This window comes from Pipra filicauda, unplaced genomic scaffold, assembly GCF_003945595.2.
Source record: "Pipra filicauda isolate LSUMZ 115617 unplaced genomic scaffold, ASM394559v2 scaffold147_size4022426_pilon, whole genome shotgun sequence".
NCBI lineage: Eukaryota > Metazoa > Chordata > Aves > Passeriformes > Pipridae > Pipra > Pipra filicauda.
This window is the reverse complement of record NW_024103962.1, coordinates 165811-188308: the sequence shown is the minus strand read 5'-3', so window position 1 is coordinate 188308 and position 22498 is coordinate 165811. Positions and strand designations below refer to the sequence as shown.

At 41.3% G+C, this 22498-nt stretch overlaps 2 protein-coding genes across 4 annotated transcripts in view; both read right to left on the bottom strand.

The window, feature by feature from the left end:
- Positions 1–12018, bottom strand: part of TLR5 (toll like receptor 5) — a 32139-nt gene extending 20121 nt beyond the window's left edge. The window contains exons 1-3 of one of the 3 annotated variants that reach the window (XM_027721280.2): positions 11907–12018; positions 10196–10452; positions 4381–4473 (exon numbers count right to left, since the gene is read on the bottom strand). The gene's annotated coding sequence lies outside the window, so the exon portion shown is untranslated. Of the gene's footprint in view, positions 1–4380; positions 4474–10195 lie in introns of all 3 variants that reach the window. The other 2 variants (XM_027721279.2, XM_039378782.1) reach the window with 2 other exon arrangements.
- Positions 12019–12118: 100 nt separating this feature from the next.
- The window catches only part of SUSD4 (sushi domain containing 4), a 32213-nt gene continuing 21833 nt past the window's right edge, over positions 12119–22498 (bottom strand). Inside the window, exons 5-8 of the mRNA XM_027721285.2 lie at positions 17042–17233; positions 16423–16567; positions 14389–14771; positions 12119–13209 (exon numbers count right to left, since the gene is read on the bottom strand). Of these exons, the coding sequence (XP_027577086.1) occupies positions 13181–13209; positions 14389–14771; positions 16423–16567; positions 17042–17233 (749 nt within the window). The 3' untranslated portion in view covers positions 12119–13180. The remainder of the gene's footprint in view (positions 13210–14388; positions 14772–16422; positions 16568–17041; positions 17234–22498) is intronic.

Below are 22498 nucleotides of genomic sequence, written 5' to 3'. Positions count from 1 at the left end.
CTAAGTTATGGTTGAAAATCCAACCTGGAACTTTTTTTGGTTTGGTGCATTGACTGATTTATCATAGAACACTGCTCACTATTATTACAACTGCACACTGGATTAAATCTTTTTGATTCAGTTATTAAAAACCTCCAGGTTTCAAATGCATAAATCACAGGACTCTATAAAGAATGTCAATGTATTCAGCTACTGTGGTTGTGTAACTCAGAAAAGAAACAGCTAAGCTGTTTGTTATTGCAGCTGTATTTTCTGTAGCAGCGTGCTGACATCTTTCAATGCTTTTCTGCACAGAGAAAGTAATGTAATTCCAAATGATGCAGATGAGCATGTTATGCATGTTATATTTTGATGACAAAAGGCACACCTACACAACCATCTCATGTTGTTCTGTCACTTGCAAGAAACGATGGAAACTAAAACAAAAGCTGTCTTCCTGCCAAGGTGTCTGTGTTGAGCAGAGACATGTTTCTTGCTCCTCTATTGTCTTATGCAAGTCACATACACACAGCAAGCTAGACACCTAGCAGGCACCATAAGGAATTAGGAAAGAGGGGGAAAAGAAAAGATGTCCTCTCCATTATACACATGAAAACACCAAAAATTAGGAACAATCACTTACAGAATTTTACTGTCTCCTAGATTTATGCAGCTTCTTGAAATCAAGTACTGAGAGACCTAATTTTAAGCATATTACTAATTTCAAGAAAATACCATATATGAAGGTTCATTTATGAAAGGTCAGTAAATGCTCTAACAGATTTTGTACAAATAGTCATTTGTCTCACGTTTTGATAGAGACAGGTTAATAGGCTGTTTCTTGCCATGGCTTATCAATAGCTATGATGTCTTCTACTGATGTGCAGGTAATATTTCCAGTGTATCCCACTCCATTTTAAACGTGCTAATAAAATACATTAATAATGTGCAACCTTTATAAGCCCCCTTGAAATGCAACTAGGATATAATCTTTATTGAAATAAGACCCAAACAGGTGCTCTCTCTTGTATTTAATGGAGTGTATTTAATACTGAAAAAATGTGCTTGAAGCCAAAGAACAGCCCCTTGTGTGTGCTGGTTCTGCAAATGACATTTGCCAGTTGTAATGAACTCAGACTATGAAATTCTAATAGCCACAGAAGGTTATCTATGGCGAATGACTAATACCTTCTAAATTAAGGTCTGTAATTGCACTCTGGTGATTAATGCATTAAATTACCAATTTCTTACATGTAAAACACTTGCCAAATGTGTATCTTATTGTACCTCTGAGCTCACCTATAATGTACAATAGGCAGGTGAAATACACGATCATTTCCCCCAGGCTTATTCCAAAGCAGGCTTCCACCCACACAAGATCAACGCTGTAATAAGGTCATTATTTCTGGAGACGAGGTTTTCATATCTTGCATGGGTAATGCCATTAAGTTCCTTTAACTTATGAGTCTCAGTTAAAATTATCATAATAAATACCAGGAATTGTTTAGTTTCCCCCCCCCCGGATTTCACAACAAACATAGCAAAATCTGTGATCTTCTTAATAAACCTCGAGCTTAAAAAAAAAAAAAAAAAAGAAGAAAAAGGAAAAAAAGCCAGTATTTGGGGAATTATTAAGGTGTTTTAGAAAGCTTTTATTGAAGCAGTGAACTTAACAGTTTGTCTACAGAATGGAGAGAATAAGAAAAGATAAAACTCTACACATACAAAGTTAATTATTCTCTCTTTATGCATATAGAAGAATCCAAAATGAGCCTCTGCAAATGAATTTCTTCCTGGTTTAGGGAGCACTGATTTTGATCTCAGTGTGCTTCTGTGAGCTTCATTCTTAGTGAGACTAAAGACTTTGGAGAGGCAGGTTTTTGCATTTATCTGCCTTTATAGCCTTGGCTACCACTGAGTTCAGTTACAAATATGACTGTGTTAATTTGAGCAAAGAAGAGAAAAGCAAGATCAGTAAAGGCTAACTGAGCAAAGTTTGATCAATTGATTAATGTGCTCTACTAGTCTCAACATAAGAATAATTCAACGTTACATTTTAGCTTGAAAATTATATTTTCATTTTAACAGACGTTGAAACCAAAGTTTCATCTGTTGAAATTAACACAGTCAGATCTTTGCAAAAAACCTCAGAGCTGTGCTTACCCTGCTTTAGATTCTCAAAAATAAGGTAAAAATATGCAAAAGGATAGTGTCAGAGGAATTGATTCAGCCCATTCTGCTCCTCTCCCAGGTCTGAGTAGATTGTAGGAGAAAAATATACTCCCACAGTTGAATTGTATAAAATACAACCCCAGATTGTCTGACCTCCACAGCTGTACAGGACAAATCCCTATTTTGGGCCCTGCTGCCAGGCCAGCCAGATGCAGCAGCAGCTTCCCCCTGAGGCCACTCAGAGCAGAAGGAGACCTTTGTTCAGGCAGCGTCCACCAGCCAGCCAGCTGTTCCCATATTCTGCAAAGAAAGGCTGACTGGAGCCGAAACCCGGTTTCATACTAACCTAAATACCTGTCAGAGCTGAGACTGCAGTAAAATAACCTGTGACACCTTTCATGTTATTGAGTTGTCTGCCATTTGTACGTGAGTATACATGAAAGCAGTAGTGCAGCCTCAGGTCTCTGCCCATGGAAACACCCTGGGAATCACACAGCGCACACGGTATCGTGTAAGACAGGAAAGAGCCTCAAGAAATAAGTTTCTGCAGTGTTAACAAAAAGGGAAGATGAAGGCAAAACAAAATCCATTGGTAACACCAAAAGAAATGTCCCATGAAATTGAAAACTGTACATACTGATGATATGCCAAGGTTCTGCATGCAGCTGGGATTTAAAAGCCGACACCTCCATGACAGCCTTATGACTCCTGTTGCACTCAAGATATCTGTCAGTTAACAACTGCGTATTCAGCTGGGATGGCTGGATTGCTCCATCCTGACCACTTCTCCAAATGTAAAAATGACAGATGAATTGTGACATGCCATGTTGTGCCACTCAAAAACACAAAGGATGAGGAGAGCATAAAACCAGCACATCACTTCTTGCACTACCAGCAACATTATTCTTTTAAGGATCTCCAGCGTAATTTATTAGCAAAGCAGGTAACATGCTTGAGAAAAAGTCCTTAACATTTTTTTTTCACATGGAAAGATGCCTGCAGGCAAGTCTTGATACTAGATCACATTTTTACCAAGTACCAGGAGGAAGTAATCTTTTACCCAGATTCAAGAGGAAGGGCTGCTGGGCGACAACATGAATTCCCAAGCTGGGTGGCAGCCCCTCTGCTGCTGCTGCCTCTAGCCCCCATGTCCAGGGCAGGAGAGGCCTCAGAGTGGTGCAGATAGTGGAACCTGTCCCCCAGAGAGCTGTGCTGGAGACTGTGCTTCCCAGCAGCATCCTGCCACCTCTGGAGAGGTGACCTTCAACTCAGCCTCCTGCCCCACAATATGAAATCACATCAACTGCAGTCTCACCTGCCAGGATAGAAAAATTCAGCAGTTGTGCTGCAGCTCACTACCTCACCCAGTGCCCAATTTAGCCAAACTCCACTGAGTGCTGCTTTGCACTCCTGCTTTTATGCTGACAGCACCTGCCAGCCAGGAGTAACTGGAGAAAGTGCTTGGAGCAGGATGTCACATTGCTTCTGGCTCCATCCCCACCTGAGAGTCCAACCTTTCAGACGTGAAATGTGTTTCACTTTTGTATGGCCTCTTTCTGTACTTTTTCTGCCTGTTTTCAGTTGGCAGCAGTTTCTGCTCATTTTTTGCTATCAGTACAAGCCCTAAAACATTGCTCTTATCTACACCTGTTCCTCCCATGGAACGTGCTGCCTAAGGAAGAGAGATGCTGCAGAGGGTAGGCTTCTGTGCCTCCTGCCTGTGAAGCAACCATCACCTCACAAATCATATTTGCCTGAAATGGCATGCTTGCCATTTTCTGTAACCCCACACATTGCTGTTATTATTTACTTTGTACATTTGAGAGAATTTTGTGTCTGGTCACCTTTGCTACTGGCTGTCCTGGCCAATGCTCCAGCACTGACACAGCTGTGGGGGTCAAGGCCCAGTATAGATGGGCTACAGTAGCATAAACTTGTGTCTCTTTTGCCCTAATGTATATGGTGCAAATCCAGGAATAGCCTTCAGCAGTGAACAGCTGTTGTTTTTAAGAGAGCAGAATCAATTCTCTATGATCACGCCAAGTAAAGCAGTTGAGGCTCAAATGAAGCATTTCCCAGTTATCACAAATTTATGCTTTTCAGGTTTTTTGCATTTTCTGTCTTCTTCGAATCATATAGAGACATGTGAGTCCATCTACATTTGGAATTTAAAATCTATCACAGCCTGCTTGGCATCCATTGCCCTGTAAGCTTTTGGCATATACTTACTGCTCTCCACAGTCATTCTTCATTTCTTTCTCTGTGGCTCTGCTAATTAAAGCCTCAGGTAATTTTTCTTTTAAGGTCCAAAATCTCTTCACTCTGTAAAAGAGAAAAATACTCATCAAATGTCAAAGGTCTTTGAACTGTTGTATCTGTGTAAGCCCGGTGATTACTCAGGACTCTCTCTGACCAGCAGCCTGGGGTTTATGCCTCTCTCATTCAGTAAACAAATCTTTTCCACAGAGCTTAAATATGTAATTGCATGGCAGAGGCTGTTGCTTTCCAGGAAAAGCACTTATGAATACATCTCACATTAAGCTTTGAGATTTCAGTGTAATCACGGGATAATATTTTTCTGGTTTACGTGCTGGTTTTTCCTTCCAGGGTCCTAATTATGAACATGAGATTTCGCTGCCCTGTTGTGAACTTCTCATTCATCAAATGCATGACTAATCTGAAGAGAAAAACGAATACATGGGAACAACACAACAATGAGGCTACTCCTAAGCTTGATTTTTTATTTATTTATTTTTAAAATTTGCCTAGTTTTCAATGCCACTCGCTTTGGAGCTGATGTGAGTTGAAAATACTCACTACCTCATACAGCTGGGCCTGAAGGACATCCTGATACGACTTGATAGTGTTGATTGCTGCTGATGCAAAAACTTAAGAGGACAAACCAAGGGAAAAATATTACAAAGCACAGCCACAAGGAGGGTCCCATTCTGCCATGGACTGTAAATATGCCAGGTTCAGGGGGGACTGCAGTGCCCAGCAGTCCAACTTACGCAAGCAGGAGCAGCAAACATGGGTACTCGCAGAGACCCAAGGCCCACTGTCATTTCCTGCTGATTATTTGGGGAAAAAGGCCACTTTCTACTTACTCCATGTTCAGTCTTGGACCATAGAAGTAAAGTGCATCAGGTTCAGTCTTCTTTTAAGCTAATTAAATTATCAATTAAATTATTGAGAAAGGATACCCACTAACTTTCTTTATGAAGAAATCTAAGATCTAAATTTATCTTGGGTGTTTTTCTTATAAATTATTTATAGTTTTTAAATTATTTAGTGAAGAAAAAAGCATTTAGACAATAAGAGAGAGTGGCAGGTTGTTGCTTTTCTCAGGACTGCAAACAAACTGAGGCAATGCCTCTTGTGCTGGAAACCAACAGGCAGATCTGTGAGGATGAAATCACATTTTAAAACTGAATTTGGAAGGTAGAAAATTCTCTCAAGAAAATCTGTCTGCCTTCATGGATGGAAGTAATTTCCTCCCTTAGGTATTCTAGAACAGCCAGATATTTGATTTACGTTTACTGTCTCCTAGTGACATGAAATATGGTTTGGTGACACAGTTTCAATGAAGAAACTGAAGGTCAGGGAACAATTCATCACTTTCTTGCTCATAATTTAACATGAAGATATGTAGGCATTTTTAGAATACTTAGGCATCTAAAGATGAAGACAGCACCATGCTGGATTTAAAAAATATCTAAGGGAACTGTCTCAGTTTCACTTCCTGTCAGTGCCTAGAGCAGACAAAAGCAGAGCCCTATGTTGTGAAGGCTTAAATGAATGCAGAGTACTACAATGCACCCACTCAGCCTCGATTCACTACACAAACTGGAGTCTGGGTGGAGTTTCCGGAGTCCAGAGTCCAGTTTTGCTCTAAAGGAGTGTAATGCTAAACCCCTCCCTTCCTTGGATGGGAGCACATGGCCTTTCTTCTGCTTCTTAGAATCAGGAGATGGGGACTCCAGACTGCATGGTCAGAAAGAGCTCATTACTGAAAGGGGTCCCAGTTCCCATCCATTTCACTGTAAACTGAGAACAGTGCATATATCCAGAGCCTTTTGTCTGTAACAGCTCCTAGATTCAAAATTTCAGGGAACAGGAAACTCTGCCAGACCAGAGAAAACTGAGTGAAGAGGCATCATTACCTTTAATGATGCTGCTTCTTGGAAATTTTCCCCTTTTTTCATAAACCAGAGAGAACACCATCACCCAAGTCTTGTAGGTATGTTTATCTCCACCAAGATGTATTTGTGACAGATCAGGCCAGCACCCTAAGCCTAACTGAAATGCCGGACTCTTTACAGTTGCCATGATGCCTTTTTTAATGCCAGGCTTCAGCACTCCTGTAGCTTGGTCTACACTGCACAATGGTGCAAGGTGAACGTATATATAAGCAAACCTGGTAAGTTACTGTGGCAGTTCTCTTCCTAAGCAGTTGCCCAAAATCCAGTGGAAAACCCAACAGGAGGTGTACAAGCAAGCAGCCAACACTGCCCATTGGACTAACCCTCATTTTTGCTGCAGCACTTCAGTAAAAGCCAATTATACTGAACTCCAGTAGTGGCTCTATCAGTGATAGACTGCAGACATTTATAGTCTTCATCAATGAACAGGCTAAGCGAAGCTAAATTGTTCTGCTAAACTTTTTAGTAAGTAATTAACCCTGAATTATTAACAACAGGCAGCTATGGTAATGGTTATGAAAGAAATAACAACTGGTTGCACAGTTATTAACACGAGAGCTCTGAACAAGGCAGGCAAACAGCATGTGCTGCCATGGAATTAATAGAAGGGACAACGGTGGCAAATGCGATCTCCCGCAGGGCGGTAGAGTTCCAGGGGCTGAGAGAGCTGCTCAAAGACACTTGCTTTGGCAAGAGCAGCATGTACTCAGCAGTAGATGGATGGAAGTCAGAAGCGGATGGTAATAAGGAACGTTAAAAATAAATCTAGCCTCATTAGGTTAAAAAAAAGAAAATACATGAACCTGACAGCTCAGCAACTGGCAACTCCTTAGTTCAAGCAGTTATCCGGGGAACAAGAAATTCATACTGGTACATCAGGAAGCAGACAGGTGAAGTGACCTGCTGGGCACCCTGTGCTTCCTAACTGGACCGTGTCAGTGCCAATTTTCTGAAGCTGTGAGCTCACCAGTTTCAGAAAGGAGGGGGTCTTTAAAAAGTCTTATATTGAAACCCCCTAAAATATAAGCCAGTTCTTAAAAACCTTGGCTACAAGGTTTTTACAGGAGCATTTGTGTGCACCTGTGAATACTGGGCCAATGAATGATGGCAAGCTGAGAGTCTTGGGACTGAGGCATATAGACACATCACATATGTAGCAATGTGGGCTCCCCTTAGTGCTCCGCTCTAACCATTTTCATGGACCATTTATCAGCAGAGTGAGGAGCTCTGTGTCCCTTCTTGTCCTCTCTTGCTGAGAACACAAATGAGCAAGGCAAATAAGTGCAACCTCTTAGGAGGGAGAGGACGTGTCCTGCTGGGTACTGCACTGCAATTAAGCAACTTGTTTGGCTTCCCAGCATGACTGAGGTGACAGGATGAAACTGGAACAACAGTATTAGTTACCAAAAAAAAAAACCCAAGAAAGAGAGTAGAAGGATAAACAGAGGAGGAAAAAAAGGCAAACAAATAAAATGGAAAAAGTGGATCCAAACCAAAACCAAGGCCTTTATTGCAAGCAGAACCAGTCTGATGACAGAAATGCAGAGGTGAGGGAAAAGAGATGCTGGACCACCAAACCAAGAAGCTTGTCTTACCTCTCTGCCTCTTGACTTTCTTTAGAACCAATTGTATTAAACAAACAGCTCCCTCTGTCCTTACTGTGGAACACGGGGAACTTATCCATGTCCCCTGGACTTTATTCAAATTTAAATGTCTTTTCTCCTTCTCCAAGTTTTTCTTTAATATATTTTATCAGGTGAATCCAGTCTCCCTAGGTTATAAAATGCCCCCACGTAGCAGCTTCCTCTGGCCTGCAGGATAGTCCCTTTGCCTTGCTGAGGAAAGGTGCCTCAAGAATCCCATCTGTATGGGGTCTATGAGAATTATTAGAAGTTTGCTCTGACGCCTGAACAGGAAATAATTCAATCTCAGGCTAATGCCCTTTCTGTTATTGTTAAATAACCTTTCTTCCTGTCCTGGAAAATGTCGGGCTGAAAGAATGGACTGTAGGCTACTATATAATGGTAGTGAGGAGAGAAATATATAATGCATTAAGTAAATTATATACATTATTTGGGGAGAGAAGGATTTGTCTGTCTATTCTGGCTGCACACCCTGGCATCAGAGAGTGACAGGCAAAGCAGGGCCTGTCTTCCCTCCACCATATTCCCTGCCTCCTCTCCAGTATGCTGCAATTCCTTTGGGAACCGTGTCAAGGGGACTGGACGTGCCCTTGACAATGGCACATCTCCCTGGGTTTGGGGCAGATGTTTGCTTGCTTTCTAATTCCTTCTGCCCCTGAGTCCTCCCTCGGCATCCATGGGAGATCCAGAACAGGAGCTTGAGATGTGCTTCTCTCATCTGTCCTACTCCTTCTCTGACAGCTGATGTGCTAAGCTGTGCTACCATCTGCAGCGCAGCACAGGGAGGAACAAACAGCTTCTGGGGCACGTGAAGCAAGTTTTGCACAAACATGACAATGGTCTCTGCGCTCCACTGCCTGAGCTGCTGCTTCTCATTGAACTCAATAGGTGTCTTCAGATAATTACCAAGAGAGGATTTACTTCACCTAATGTGCAGCGAGTATTAGAAGGGCTGCCTAAGATAGACATGAAGACCAGAAAATCCCAAGTTTGGATTTGTCACAGAACAGAATTCTGAAATCAATGTCACTAACGCAACAGGGTTTAATTCACAGGATTTTACTGGAGTTCAGCTCACATTACACAAAAGCCTCTGTTGATGGAATAGAGGGTATTTCTGGCTGTGATTCTGATGAGCACTGACCAGTTTGCTCAGTACCATCAGTTTGGAATTAGTCTGTGGGCAAAACTGTACATCAGTCAAGTTTAGTTCTCACAAGCTGGGAATCATGCAGAAACAGAATGGGAAGGGACCCCAGAACTCACACAGTACATTTCACCCCAGTGTTTTCTTGGCCTGTATTTATTTAGAAAAGTCTTAAAAAAATCTCTCAGAGGTTTTTTTACAGATTCCTCAGACCAACTCTCCCTCCTTGTAACCATCCCTGTGACTAGAATGTTTTTCCTAATATCTAACCTAATTCTCTCAAGCTTCTGTTAAGCCTATTATTCTTGTCCTACTTATATGGATAAATTCCTTCTTCTTCGCAGAATATGCTTATTACAGAATACCAAATTTCTGTGTTCCCTTCTGTTGTTCACACTGAACACATGATCTGTGAGGACAGGCCAGGCTCTTCCAGTTCTCTCTTCTTGGCTGCCCTCCAGCTACTCTACATTTTCCTTGAAGAGGAAAAAAAATTGCTCAACATTTGACACACTGCTCTAGCTGAGGCCCTGCTAGTGCTGAGTGCAGCTGAAGGATTGCTTCATGCATTTGATAAGTTACAGTTCTGTGTAAACATTCTCATATTGACATTTAACATTTTCACAACAGCCAGGTCCTGTTGACTCATGCTCAGGTTATGATTCACTCCCTGCAGAGCTCCTGAGAGACCTTGGACCTCCACCCTTCATCCAGCACTCCGCAGGTCAAGCCCTCGTTCATAAGTCAGTGTTGAAGGCTGACACACTTCTCCTCCACTCTTTTTCATTTTTAGAAATATTGGCAGGGTGAAGCCAGTTCTTGTTTTATTTTCCTGAAGTTGTCAGCACGTACCCTTTCCCCTCACTGCCGAAGGCACACAGGTTGTCCATCCTCACTAACATGCTGCTTCTCCCCTCACCAACAAGGGTTTTCCTGGGCCTGCTTTAATTCACATCCAGATAGCTCAAGGGAAAACAGCTTAATCTGCATAAGATGTGCTCATCCTCCCATCTAGTTTCATTTACATGGCAAACATACCATCATGATCTTACCAGCTCTGTAGTCTCTCAAGGCCCTAAAAGGATCCTCCCTCCTGAAGGTTTGGCTGCTGAGGGTTCAGGGAGAGCTCGAGGTTGACCTGAGGTTTAGGCCAGGGAGTTGCAGAGTTTTCCAGGCTGGCAGGGTGGTCAGGTTGCTGCAAAGGCTGGGAGGGCACCTGGGGGCAGCCCTTAGCCCAGGACATCAGCTTGTGGGTGGGGGCACGGGTGCAGATTCAGGTGTGGGCAGTCCTCCCATGAGAATTCAAGCCCTATGTGAAAAAAAAATAACATCAGAATCAGTCCTCTGTTTTCCCCAAATACTCAAGCATGTAAAACTCCCAAACTCAACCACACAAGTAATTCCCCCAAAACACCCTTTCTGGAAGTCTTATACATCAGAAGCAAAAAATGGTAAAAACTCTATTACCTTTAAAATCTGTATTTAGTACAGTGCTATCAAAGGGCTATCAGACAATATTAATACATCCATGTTTTCTAGAGTATTTGCAGTTCTGCACTTTTTAAAATACAAATGGTCTAATAAGTCATAAATTTACATTTCTTAAGTTACCATGTCTGGCTCCTTTAACAAAATGACTGCAGTGCAATACATACAGCAGTGTAAATCCGTAAAACCACAGAGCTCCAAACATTAATCAGAAGCCTTCATAAGAGAAATTAATAAATGGAAGTCCAAAAATTTAATAAGGAATGAAATTTCACAAGCTGTTAAAAGACTTGCAAAGACAGGTTTCATAATATTTTATAAGGCATCTAAAGCAAATTCAATACTTTTCAATGACATTATGAAACAGAAATCACTTAACTGACTGTAGGCTTGAGACGTGCTTCAATTCAAGGTTGGTATCACAGCACTCCCGTCTTATTTGCTGGAGTGACAATCCTGAACATCAGTTGGTCATGCAAACACCTCTGGAAAGCATGGGGACTAAACAGGAAGGGGTAGCTAAAATAGTACTAAGACCTGATAGATGTGTCTCTGGGATCAATCTGAAGATGCAGTTGCAATTGAGACAATTCAGCAGAAAAAACTGCAAGTCTTGTGTAAGCAGGAATAGAGGATAATGCAGAGTATGTCTTATACTCTGCAATACCAATTACTATGTTCTCATCCATCTTACCATAGAATAATTGGCATTATTCTAATAATTGCTTCTGCACCATACAGTTTTTTTGTCTCCTTCTGCTTCTTGCGGAAATATGCAATTGCTGACAGGCTGCTACTAAACACTTTCTTGAATGGTTGCAGCACATCTATAATTCTACTAGCCTGACTCATGAGAGAGGCCACTAGATGTTACCACAATACAAAGAAATCATTAAACAATCATAAAAAAATAACGGAGCAACTTGTAGTGATCCTCTATTTAGGGCAATAGAGATATTATTAATTTACTTTGTACATAAAATCAGAACTCAGTCTTATTTTTCCCTTTGGTTTGGATTAGCCCACATGATGGCAATCTCTGTCATTAACATACAGCGAGTTATTCCTTCAAACACCGCCAGTTCAACATATGTTTCATTCGCTCAATACCAAAAATAAGACGAGGAAATCTGCTTGGATTTCAGTAAGTGTATGAAACAGCCAGGAATTTTCCTGAAAAAGAACGAATAGCCTGTAGCACCAAAAGGGTGAACCATACAGGCTTTAGCACAATGCTTGGCACAGCATGCAGAGGAGAGAAAAGCCGTGTAGCACCTACAGAAGCTGTGCCCTTGCTGCACCCATTTCGTGTGCTCTGCTTAACCAAAACCACTCTCTCCATTTGCAGCTGGATGAGGGATATAAAGCTGAAAATGCACCAGAGCAGGCGTTTTGCTGCCTTCTCAGCCTTCGGGTAGGAGCTGGTAAAAGAAGTGAGGAAGGGAAAAAAAGCAAAAAAAAGGCCAACGTCACAACAGTCCAGTAAGTCAAAAGAACCAAAACTGAACTTTATTATCATGTTTTTTTAAGTATTCTACAATAATGGCTCAGAATACTACCACAACGTACAGGGACAAGGCAGTGCTCTGGGCTATGACTGTAGATTACTCCAGAGTGTGTGTATATATATATATATATATACACATTTAAGAGCTTAAGAAAGGTTGAAGCAGGGTGGTTCAACATTTCTTAAGCACATGGTTCATATTTTTAACGTGTTCTAGATCTCTCATTTTATAGCAGGATTTATCAAATGCAATGTAGTTACAGAAGTCTTGCATAAATACAAATATTGATCTTTTACCTTGAATATTGTCTATGATATAAATTCTGCCTTACCTTTAAAAAAAAATCTCCAGATCATTGTGTGACCTGGGAGTCTTTCCTTTTCTTTCTCTTTAAGAGTTTTTAAATATATATATATTTTAATATATAATTGCTATCATACATCAAAGTATATATGAATCCCATCATTTCTGTTATATTTTCTGCAGACATGGTCTGAACCAAAACCACCAACAGCTAAATCAAAAGCTTCCTGGTTATCATAGGAAACCCAAAGAGGATCTTTCCTCTTTTTTTGTGTGTGTGTGTTTCAGTACCGGTATTTTTTTAAACTTGCAAGGATTCTTCATAAACTAGAGGTCCATTCATCATTTAAAGCAGTCTTTATAAGCAAATTTACATATTTTGACATGCTTTTGTGAGGCAGTTAGTATCAAAATCCAATAGCATTTCTTACAGAACCATATGACTTTCTGCGATGCAGATATACATTTCATTTCTAAAAAGCCACAGTTCTTTTTCTACATCTGCTCTCATCAAATCCCCAGGATTCATTCATAAAACTGCTGCTGTTCCAAATGCTGATGCTGTTATCCCTGCTGTGGATTAAGACATACACCCAATCTGGTGACACCATCACGTGGAAGATTGATAAGTAGGAAAACACCCTCCCCAAATCCACAGATAGTCTTTTCTGTCTCTAAATCCTCATGATTTCATGTCACCCAACAGTGCAATGTGACGAAGACACAACTCAGTGCAGGCTAAGGGTCTTCTTCCATCAAAGGAATCTCTAGGGGAAACAAAGAAATAGCAATGACTGTATTTTCCCTTTATTCTTTTGCAGAGTATTATTGTTAGCAATTCTACGAAAACAGAAACGGACGTTGCAAATATCTGAACAAGACATGTGGTATTGCGAATTCTAGACCGCTCATGCTCTGACACCCATATGAAAATTATTACTAAAACTACCCAGATTTTCTCAAACAAGTTAGGCCCACAAAAACCTAAATGCAAACATCCTTGCTACTACATTAATCACTGAAACAGCATTCAGAGTAGGCAGGGACTACTTTTACTGACATTACCATAATTTCTTCCTCTCCTAACTGTCCTCTTCCCCTTGTGATACCACCAAAATTATCCTAACCCTTATGAAGCACCTCCTCCACCCAGACCTTCCTCCACACTGAATATAGGACCCTGGGCTTCAGCTCAGTGACTGTGGAGAGAAAGATATGAGCCTCTCCTTCTAAATGTCTCCAAGGAAAGCTATCTAGTTTCCTTAACATTCTGAGCAGCACACCATCAGAACTCAGTGAAATGGTATCGGAGCATGCCCATGTTCGATTTAAATGGAGGCAGTAACACATGGCAAGCTCCCTCCTCACACATGGTCCTGTGGGTACATTCCCCTTCTGCTGTGAGTTCCACATCCATGGCTTAATGTGCATGTGCCTCAGACGGAAGGAACCCTCTGCTCAGTGCACAGACATGATGAATTTGATAATAAAGGCTGCTAATTTTGACCCAGTATGAAAACATGATTTATTTTCTATTTCAAGGAGAAAAACCTGTTCTTTGCTGTGAAAGCCATGGCATGTGAGGGATTTGTGAGTGTAGGAGTTGAGGAGCAGATGAACAGATCAGCATAGGCAAGACGATGGTTGGCTTTGCTGTTGCACACAGGTGCTTCCTGACATCCCTGTTGATGAGACTGGGGTCTGGACAGGAACCTTCTGGCCTGGGATTCAAATCACATGCACCAGAGCTAGCAAGGACATACCACAGACACAAAGCCCTACGACCGTGAAGTTGTATGATTTAAAAAAAAATGTCCAAATTAAGACGCGAACAAAAACATAGAGAAAGAATGAGCAAGTCAGGTAGGTGTACTCCTGCTCCACCAGTGCAAACAAATGATGTCTCCTGTTTATGGACTCACCTATTGCACCTATGCAAGACTCACCATCTGTAATATCGATCCGCGGACTCGTGGATGCAGCCTCCTCATCAGTGCTACGGGATACGTCAGTTCGGTCTGGAGCGGGAAGCGCTGCCGCTTGGCACGTCAAGGATGGATACAAACTTTGGAGCAGTTCAGAGGAACCCGACCTACTGTCACAGGTCTCAAATTCGCTAGGCAGCATGTCTGTAATCCTGGGGCCAGGGTAAGCGGGAGGATTCTGATCTTCTGCCTGCAAAATGTGCCCCTGGTCTGTAGTGGCTGAGTATCCGGGTGCCAGAGCATTCAAGCCGCTGCTTACAGCTTCATCGTAGGAGGGCAGCATGACAGGAACGCCATCCACCACCACGAAGTCAGGGTCACCCATGGAGCCCTCTTGGTTGCCTCTACGTCAAACACAGACGAGTTATCACAGAGAGAAGGAGCATGTCAGAAGCACCTCGGAGCAAATGCTGAACTTCAGCAAACCCAGCACTTTCTAGTCATGCAAAGTGAAGCTACAGGGCCGTAAACATTCGCATAAACGTTTGCTTCATGGTTTTGCAAAACTCTCTTCGGATTGACAGGTGAAATCTTTTACAATCGGAAAAATGAAACTACTAATGTGAAGGAGAACTTCAAGAAGGGAGGAAAACAGGTGTTTGGAAGAGATAAGGAGCACCATTTGTTGTGCTGTGCACAGTAGGTATCATGGATATAAGATCACAGATGTAGTTCACCAGCCAAAAGTGCCTGAACCCCCTGGAAAGATGTGTGCTAGAGCACAAAAGTGTTTACAGCCCATGTAAACAGGCACTGAGATGACTAATGCTGGATGACAGGGCTTTGGTGGCCAGATTTGTGGCCTCCCTCAAGTCTTACTTTCAAAGGATGGAGGCTTCCTTTCCTTAACCAGTATTAAGCTGTATTCTTTTTTAAGTAAAACACATTTCTATTAATTGGGAAGGTCTGTTAAACTCTGAAGTATCTGTTTAGTAGCCAATTAAATCACAGTATAGTCCTGGCAGGAGGGAATTGGTCCCAGGTACCTTTAAGACATGAAAATATCTGAAAAAGAGAGGACTTAAAGCATTTCAATAAGTTAGATAAGTACAGTCTATAGACCTATCCATAGTGCAGCCCATTATCCCAAAGATCTTCCTGGTGATATAGGTGTATGCATAGGTATTTGTATACTACTCCCCATACACTGTATATATTGACACCTATATGTATATATGTATATAAATTTACACATTGCTTATACAATCTGCATCTATTTAACATTAAGAACACAAAGTCCTTTCTGCTGCATTGGCATGGGGACATATTTACTGACACACAGCTTTTTCAGCTCTCATTTCTGCTTGTGGTAGAATAAAGACATGAGAAAAATCAAGTGTAGGAGAGAAGTCAAGGTCCATAGTGAACTGAACAGACTGAAAATAAGAAACACATCTAAGCCCCGATACAATTCTAGCTTTGCCTAAACCTCAGCATGTCTGCCTTTGTTTTTCCAGATGTATCTCATGAGGAGTACTATGTGAATCAATAACTAATGCTCATAGCTGCATGGTATTTTATGGAAATAAAGGAAGATATGGGAGATATTTATGAATCATGATGAAAACAATACTAATGAAGGTAAAGCAAACTTTTAATATAAATTTGTCCATAGAGAGAAGATAAATTCTTTCTTAAAACTTACATTACTAAGTCTACAGTAGTTAAAAAATTAATTCCCCCGCACCTGAAAATGAGTATTTAAAAATATTGGCAGCTATTTTTACATGCAGAAGCAGCAATTCTCAGTAGCAGAGCTGTAATTACTCCCAAAGTGAATCTGGCAAACTTTCCCTTTTATCTTAGTTGCAGAAAGGACTACTGTAGGTTTTGGGGGGTGCCCTTCCACACCAGTGATTCAGAGACTTCTGCTCAGAGCAGAAGAAAGTATCTGCAAGGCTTGTGAGCTGCTCCATCTCTTCAGCAAAGAGTGCTGAATGTGAAAACTGAATCAAGGCCATCAATCTTCAAAATAAAAAAGAAAACAGTACAAACCGTGGAAGGAAATGTGTCTTAAATTTGGTCTGGAACATCCTGGCTAAAATAACCAGTAGTAGTACTAATAAAACGCTGGTAGCAGTAAACGCCACTATTTTCCATGTAGTCAGGAGGGTCTCCTGTGTATTTGGCCAGGTTTGTTCTGTAACAAAAAGACAGTACAAGAGTTGTGCTTGATTATTACTATTGTTATTTTGTATGAATACTTCAACAATACTCAGAAGTGCCAGTTAGGACAAGACATATTTTCTATGCATGTTGTAAAAGCACACATAAGCCCAATGCCATATACCAAAAGCAACCTTAACATTAAGCTGTCACGGGGCTGTATCTTGCTTTTTCCCCTTGACTGTTTTTTTTATACATGCAATAATGACTTTAGATTACATACATATAAAAATATCCAGACGCTTAAAAATACACTTGAAGAGGTAATAATCAAAATGGTTTAGGATCATTCAGTATCTTGAAAATGTATTATATTTAACAGCATCTTAAAATCAATGTTCATCACTTAACCATGAAATAGAAGTTCGCCAGGCATTACAGACCTACAAATTTGCTCCAAAAGGAGGGACTACAAGAAGCTAGGATTACAAGACTATAAATCCCCTACCTGTTTTGACACAGTATACTTGGTAGGAGGGGAACCACTCTCCGTACTGGCAGGTGATGTACTTGTAGTCATTGGTGAGGGTGTAACCAGGATCACAGTAAAACTCCACCACCGTCCCATGGTTGTAACGCTCGCAAGGCCGCGGGTGGCAGATGTAGTCTCCATGACTCACCATTGGAGGTAGTGGACAAACTTAGGCAAACAAACAAAGAGAAAAGGAGAAAGACATCAATTAAATGTCTTTAATTTGAATAATTAAAACCAGTAACCCACTGCTGGGTAGCTTCAGTGTGTCAAAACGCACCGGGCACACCTCAGGCTCCCTTTAGGCTTCCTGCAGTTTTAGGTTTGTCTCAGTGGTACCAGACAACTGCCCAGGGAGCCCAGGTGCCCATCTGCTCTAGCAGATGGATGCACATGCCTTCTGCATAGCAACACATGCCAGGGGGTGACTTTTGGCTCTCACTGACACCAGCAAGCTTTGATGTCACCTGCTTGTTTAAAGGCCTAAACTTCCAGTCCTCTGTGGGAAAAGGAGGGTGAGAGGAAGACAAAAGAGGGAGTTGGAGGGAGACAGTCAAAATAAGGAGAATCACTTTCCTTATAACGCATCTCAAATTCAGCTGTAACATCCTATTTTTTGTTTCATTAACATAATTAAATGGTTATATGCACTAATTAAATTCCTAAATATCGACTTTTAAAAATAAGTTTGCCATCAGCAGCGTTACAAGAGATGCTCAAGCACCTAGTGTTGCTTAAGCATATACAGTCTGTATCACTGTAATGTTATTAAGATGGGCTCAAACTTTACTGGTGGTATTTGTGTTTTGTTATTTCTGAAAAGCCCCACTGATCTCAGTGGGACCACTGGTGGAGTGAAGTCTTAAATAAAACAGAGGTTGAGCCTGTGTTAATTAAGTACAGTGGTTTACTTAAGGTTAGGTCAATAAGAGAGAATTGCAATATAAATATGTGGGACTTTTATTGTAGGCCCCAAAACGAAAAGCAATGTAATCTCACATGCTCAGGCCAATGGACTCAATGGAGAACTGAAGGAGCACTCTCTAGAAAACAGCAGTGGGGAGAGCAGCTTGCAAGCAGTATTTTTATAAGAGAGGAAACTTTTCCAAGGTGTAAGTGTTGGTTGATTACTGTTTTCTTAAGTGCTTCTAACACAGAGCAAAAAAACCTTACAAAGTGTATTGATGTTTCAAATGGCTATGTACTGACCCAAAAGGGGATTAAATTACTGGATGGCTTGTTTTATTTCCCTTCAGAGGCAGTAGCTGACTGGCTCAGTGCCCCATCTACAGGCTGTTCCCTTCACTTCATGCCTCCCTCATGCAGGCAAGACCTACTGCATTGATTTAAATAATGAAAATGACATCTCTTGGAAGAAGAATCTTCCCAGAAATTACAATTCAGCTGCTTCTCTCTGTGAATCTTGTTACATGAATAATGCATTTCATAAAAAAATACACAAGATATTAAATGAATCTTCAAGAGAGGCTGATTACAATGTGCAGCAATGTCTATTCCCCATCCCCTGGAGACATGGTTTTGTTTGCATTTTCACTGGCAAGGCTTAATAATAACTTGAAATCAGAGCAAGTAATTCACATAAAAATTCACATCCTCAACGCTCTGCATACTTTCCAAAGTCTCTGGGCCCACAAGAAAGAGGAATGCTTTACTGGGAAGTCAACTCAAGACTGAAAACAATTTTCTTATGACTAGGACAAAGGTGTGAGATTGAAACAGTAGGAAAGCACCTTTTGTCTTGATCATTCATTTATTAAAAAAGAAAGTGATCAGTAAAAGCCATGATTCTGGCCTGTCATAAGGAAACCTGGTATATTTTTATTACCTGTGCTTAGAGCATGAGAACAAAAGAAGACAGCAATTTAAGTTTCTTTGCTACTGATTTTTGCCAAGCAACAGCCATGTTCAAGAGATGTGTAGGTGCCCAGTACCTTTCTAGCAATGAGCAAGTAGAGCACACCTTATCACAAAGTGCAACACTCAGAGAAACTAATTTTCCCCTACAGCAATGTACCTGCTACATCATCCCTAACCTCTTAATATCACTGAGATCCAAAACAGCCTTCTGAATCAAAAATCCCTCAAAGTTGGTGATCCCAGCAGCATGGATCAGCTCAGGAATGACACATTTCCAAGCAGATTAAAAGTAATACACTGGGGAGACAACCCAGATATGGAGCTGTCAGTCTGTTTGCAAATGGAGATGTATTTTATAACACTCGAAAACAAGAGCATCACTCTTTGTGTAGGATACTTCCCCAGTAGTAAAAAGGAGTGGCACCTCTTCCACTGACACATCCATATTTCAAGGGAAATGCTTGTATATTGGTGCTGCCTGGGAACTCCAGCAGACTTTTTTTATGGTACTGCTGAGCATTAGTCATGAATTAGAGTCGAGCTTTAAGCAGTCATACCTGCCAACAGCTCCTGCATTAAACACTTGCAACCAGCAGATACAATGGAATGGAACAGGTTTGAAAATGAGGGCTCTGAGCTCAAATGAAACAGTGCTTCATTCTTATGTCAATTGGACTGTCAAGAGTCAGGATTCTAACTCACTCAGGGTATCCCTCACCACCTCCTGTGAACTTTATGTTCATCCAGTTTCAGGATCCCTCAAAATGTCCACGGGCAAACTGGCCCCCATGTACAATCTGTAACGCTCAGGCTCAAAGCCTCTTTTTCCAAATCAAGTCAAACGAGATACATCAGAAATAACCCAAAACAAACTTGCTTTGAGCTCTGGGCAGTTAGTTGTGCACTCAGTCCTTTTCTCAGCTCACTCCATTCCCGTGGCCATCCAGACCCAAGATCCTTAACATCTGAACAGTGGAAGAACAGCCACCAAGCTGCCTTAGTTTTGATCACAGAAAAGAAAGATTATGTAATTCTGGAGGGCCACTGAACACTCTTGGCTCTCAATGACAGAGGATTTTTTATGCAGAGCTAGTCACCTTACAGGGTCAGATCTCTTATTTATGCTGAATGCTAGTGTATGATACTGGTTAACAGACTAAAGGAATGTGCCAGATCAAATATGGAGGAAGACCCAGGTGGCAAACCTAATACCACTGAAGTTTTCTAGGGAAGGTAAAATTCTAGCATTCCCAGTGATGACCACTAACTATATTTGGTAATTACAGGTCGTGGACTTCAGGCAAATGCATCAAACTCACTGAATGAAAACAGCCACAAACTGATTAAAATAAAAGTGTGTCTGACAAGTACATTTTCACTGTCAAAGCCAACAGCAGTATGCACAATAGATAATCACAGAAACAAGAGAATTCTATGTCAGGAAGCTCTCACAGCTTAAAAAAAAAAGCCCTATGTACTGTTCTTAAATACAACATTAAATCTTTACTACCGATAGCTTTCAGCGTCTTCACTGTATAAGGCTTTTGAGACTTTAATGCACTAATTACAACATCCAGCACCGATAATCCAGTAGTATCTTCTGATGAGCAACATTAAAAGATGACATGTCTGTGTCCTTAACTCTGGATGTTGTCAGAGGGATGGATATAATTCAGACTGTGTCTGCTGGTGGTTCTGCAGCAGGTGATCCCAGGCCTCCAGGCTGTCGTTGTAGAGTAATTGGCCACAGACTGTAAGGGGATTTACAAGAACTTTTACAACAAGCTCAGCATTCTCAGCTGAAAAGTTGAATCGTTCATCAAAAAGAAAGAGCAATTGTGTTTATATGGCAAACAGATCCCTTGCTAGATGCTCAAAAGTCCTGTTCTCGAGTAAGTTGAAGGGAAGAATTCCTGATTTGATTTGGTGGACTTCCCTGCCTGCTCTTAGGACCTGCTAGAGCTGAGGGCTCTCCTCTGAGATCCTCTGTGGGCTTTCTGCTCTGATTTTAATGATGGATTAGAACCATCAGGAAGAGCTTAAAACCTGGGAAGTTGAGCCTTGCTTTACAAACAGTGTGGCATACTGGCTTGGAGCAAAGGCAGAGGCTGGTCTGCCCCATGGCATGTCCCCTCCATCACAGTCTCCGCAGGGCAAGAGCCGCATCCCTTGGACCGAGGGTACAGTGAGGGTGGCACAGGCTGTGGGTGCTTACTGCCCAGGCACTGGAGAAATAAATGGGGCTCACCCAGTAATTTTTCCTCCCCACTGTGGTCAAGAAGCTTTTTAAACTCTGCACAAAGGATGCTGCAGTAATTCTGAAATGTTGACACTGAAACCGTAGGAGGGAGGGAAGATTTTTTGGCATTAGCACATCGATGGCACAGAATAAAGACATCACATGACTTTTAAAAGCCCCTGGGGGAGAGACCACAGTGGAGTTACAGACATTCATAGTGCTCAAAACCGTTTTTTCTAGTCAATCAGTTCATTGGCGAGTGAGTGGGTTTAATCTTTGGTCAAAGTAGACGAGTGGTAAATTATTCAGGTTTTGCCCAGCTTTTGTATATGAGCCAAAAAATAAAAGCAAAAATGTCTTGAAATACTGGTCACTTACTCATAAACAAAAGGAGTAGGAATAAGCAAAAAGCTTATTTTTCACCTTTGATTTTTTTGTGTACTATGTTTTTTTTCCTCAAGCTACTAGTTCACCTTTCATGTAGAACATTAGTTGCTTGGTTATCTGGGTTAGCAGAAAACCCTAGTGCAAGGCCAGCTAGTTCTGTTTGACACAGAGATGGACAGGACTAGAGATACTTGCACCTAATAAAAAATAACACTTCTTCCAAACACATCGTGAATGTCTGCTAATTATGCAAAGAGCGAGAATAGATTAAGATGAAACTTCCTGATGAGAAAGACACAGATAAAACCCTGCCAGTTCCTGTCAGTGTGTGGGGAAAACGCTGGTATATCTTGCTCAGATAGTAATCTGAGAGTGGGACACACTGTCTGGTTTGCTCACAAACTGGAAGAGAACAAGAGCTTCTCCTGACCCTCATTTGTCGTTCTGGTACATATCTGGACACTAATTATCACCAGAAATCTGGCCACTGTCATCTGGCTACTGCATTCCAACTAATGTTTAATTCAAGTTGTCATTTACTCCATGAGACCACAGCTGTATATATCCCAGCAGGTCTGACCCTTCCCATCTAGGGTGGCCTAGTGCCCACCTGAAGCTTTACTGGCTGGCTTCTGGGGTGTACAGAAGGATCCTTTTCCATATCCTGCCTTCTTACAAACACATGTTTGCATATGTAGGATCTGAAAATTCTCTTTTTTTTCTTTTTACAGGAACATAGAAGATGAAGATTATGTTTCTTTCTTTTCCTGTTTTTTTATGAATACTGTACTAATAAAACTTGGTTCTCTGGTTACTTCAGTGTCATCGCCCTTCAGACCTTCAGAATAAAATAAATAATCAACCGAGAAGCCACTCTCTCATATACCTCAAGAATTCCTGTCCAGTTCACCTGACAGACCTGGCCATTT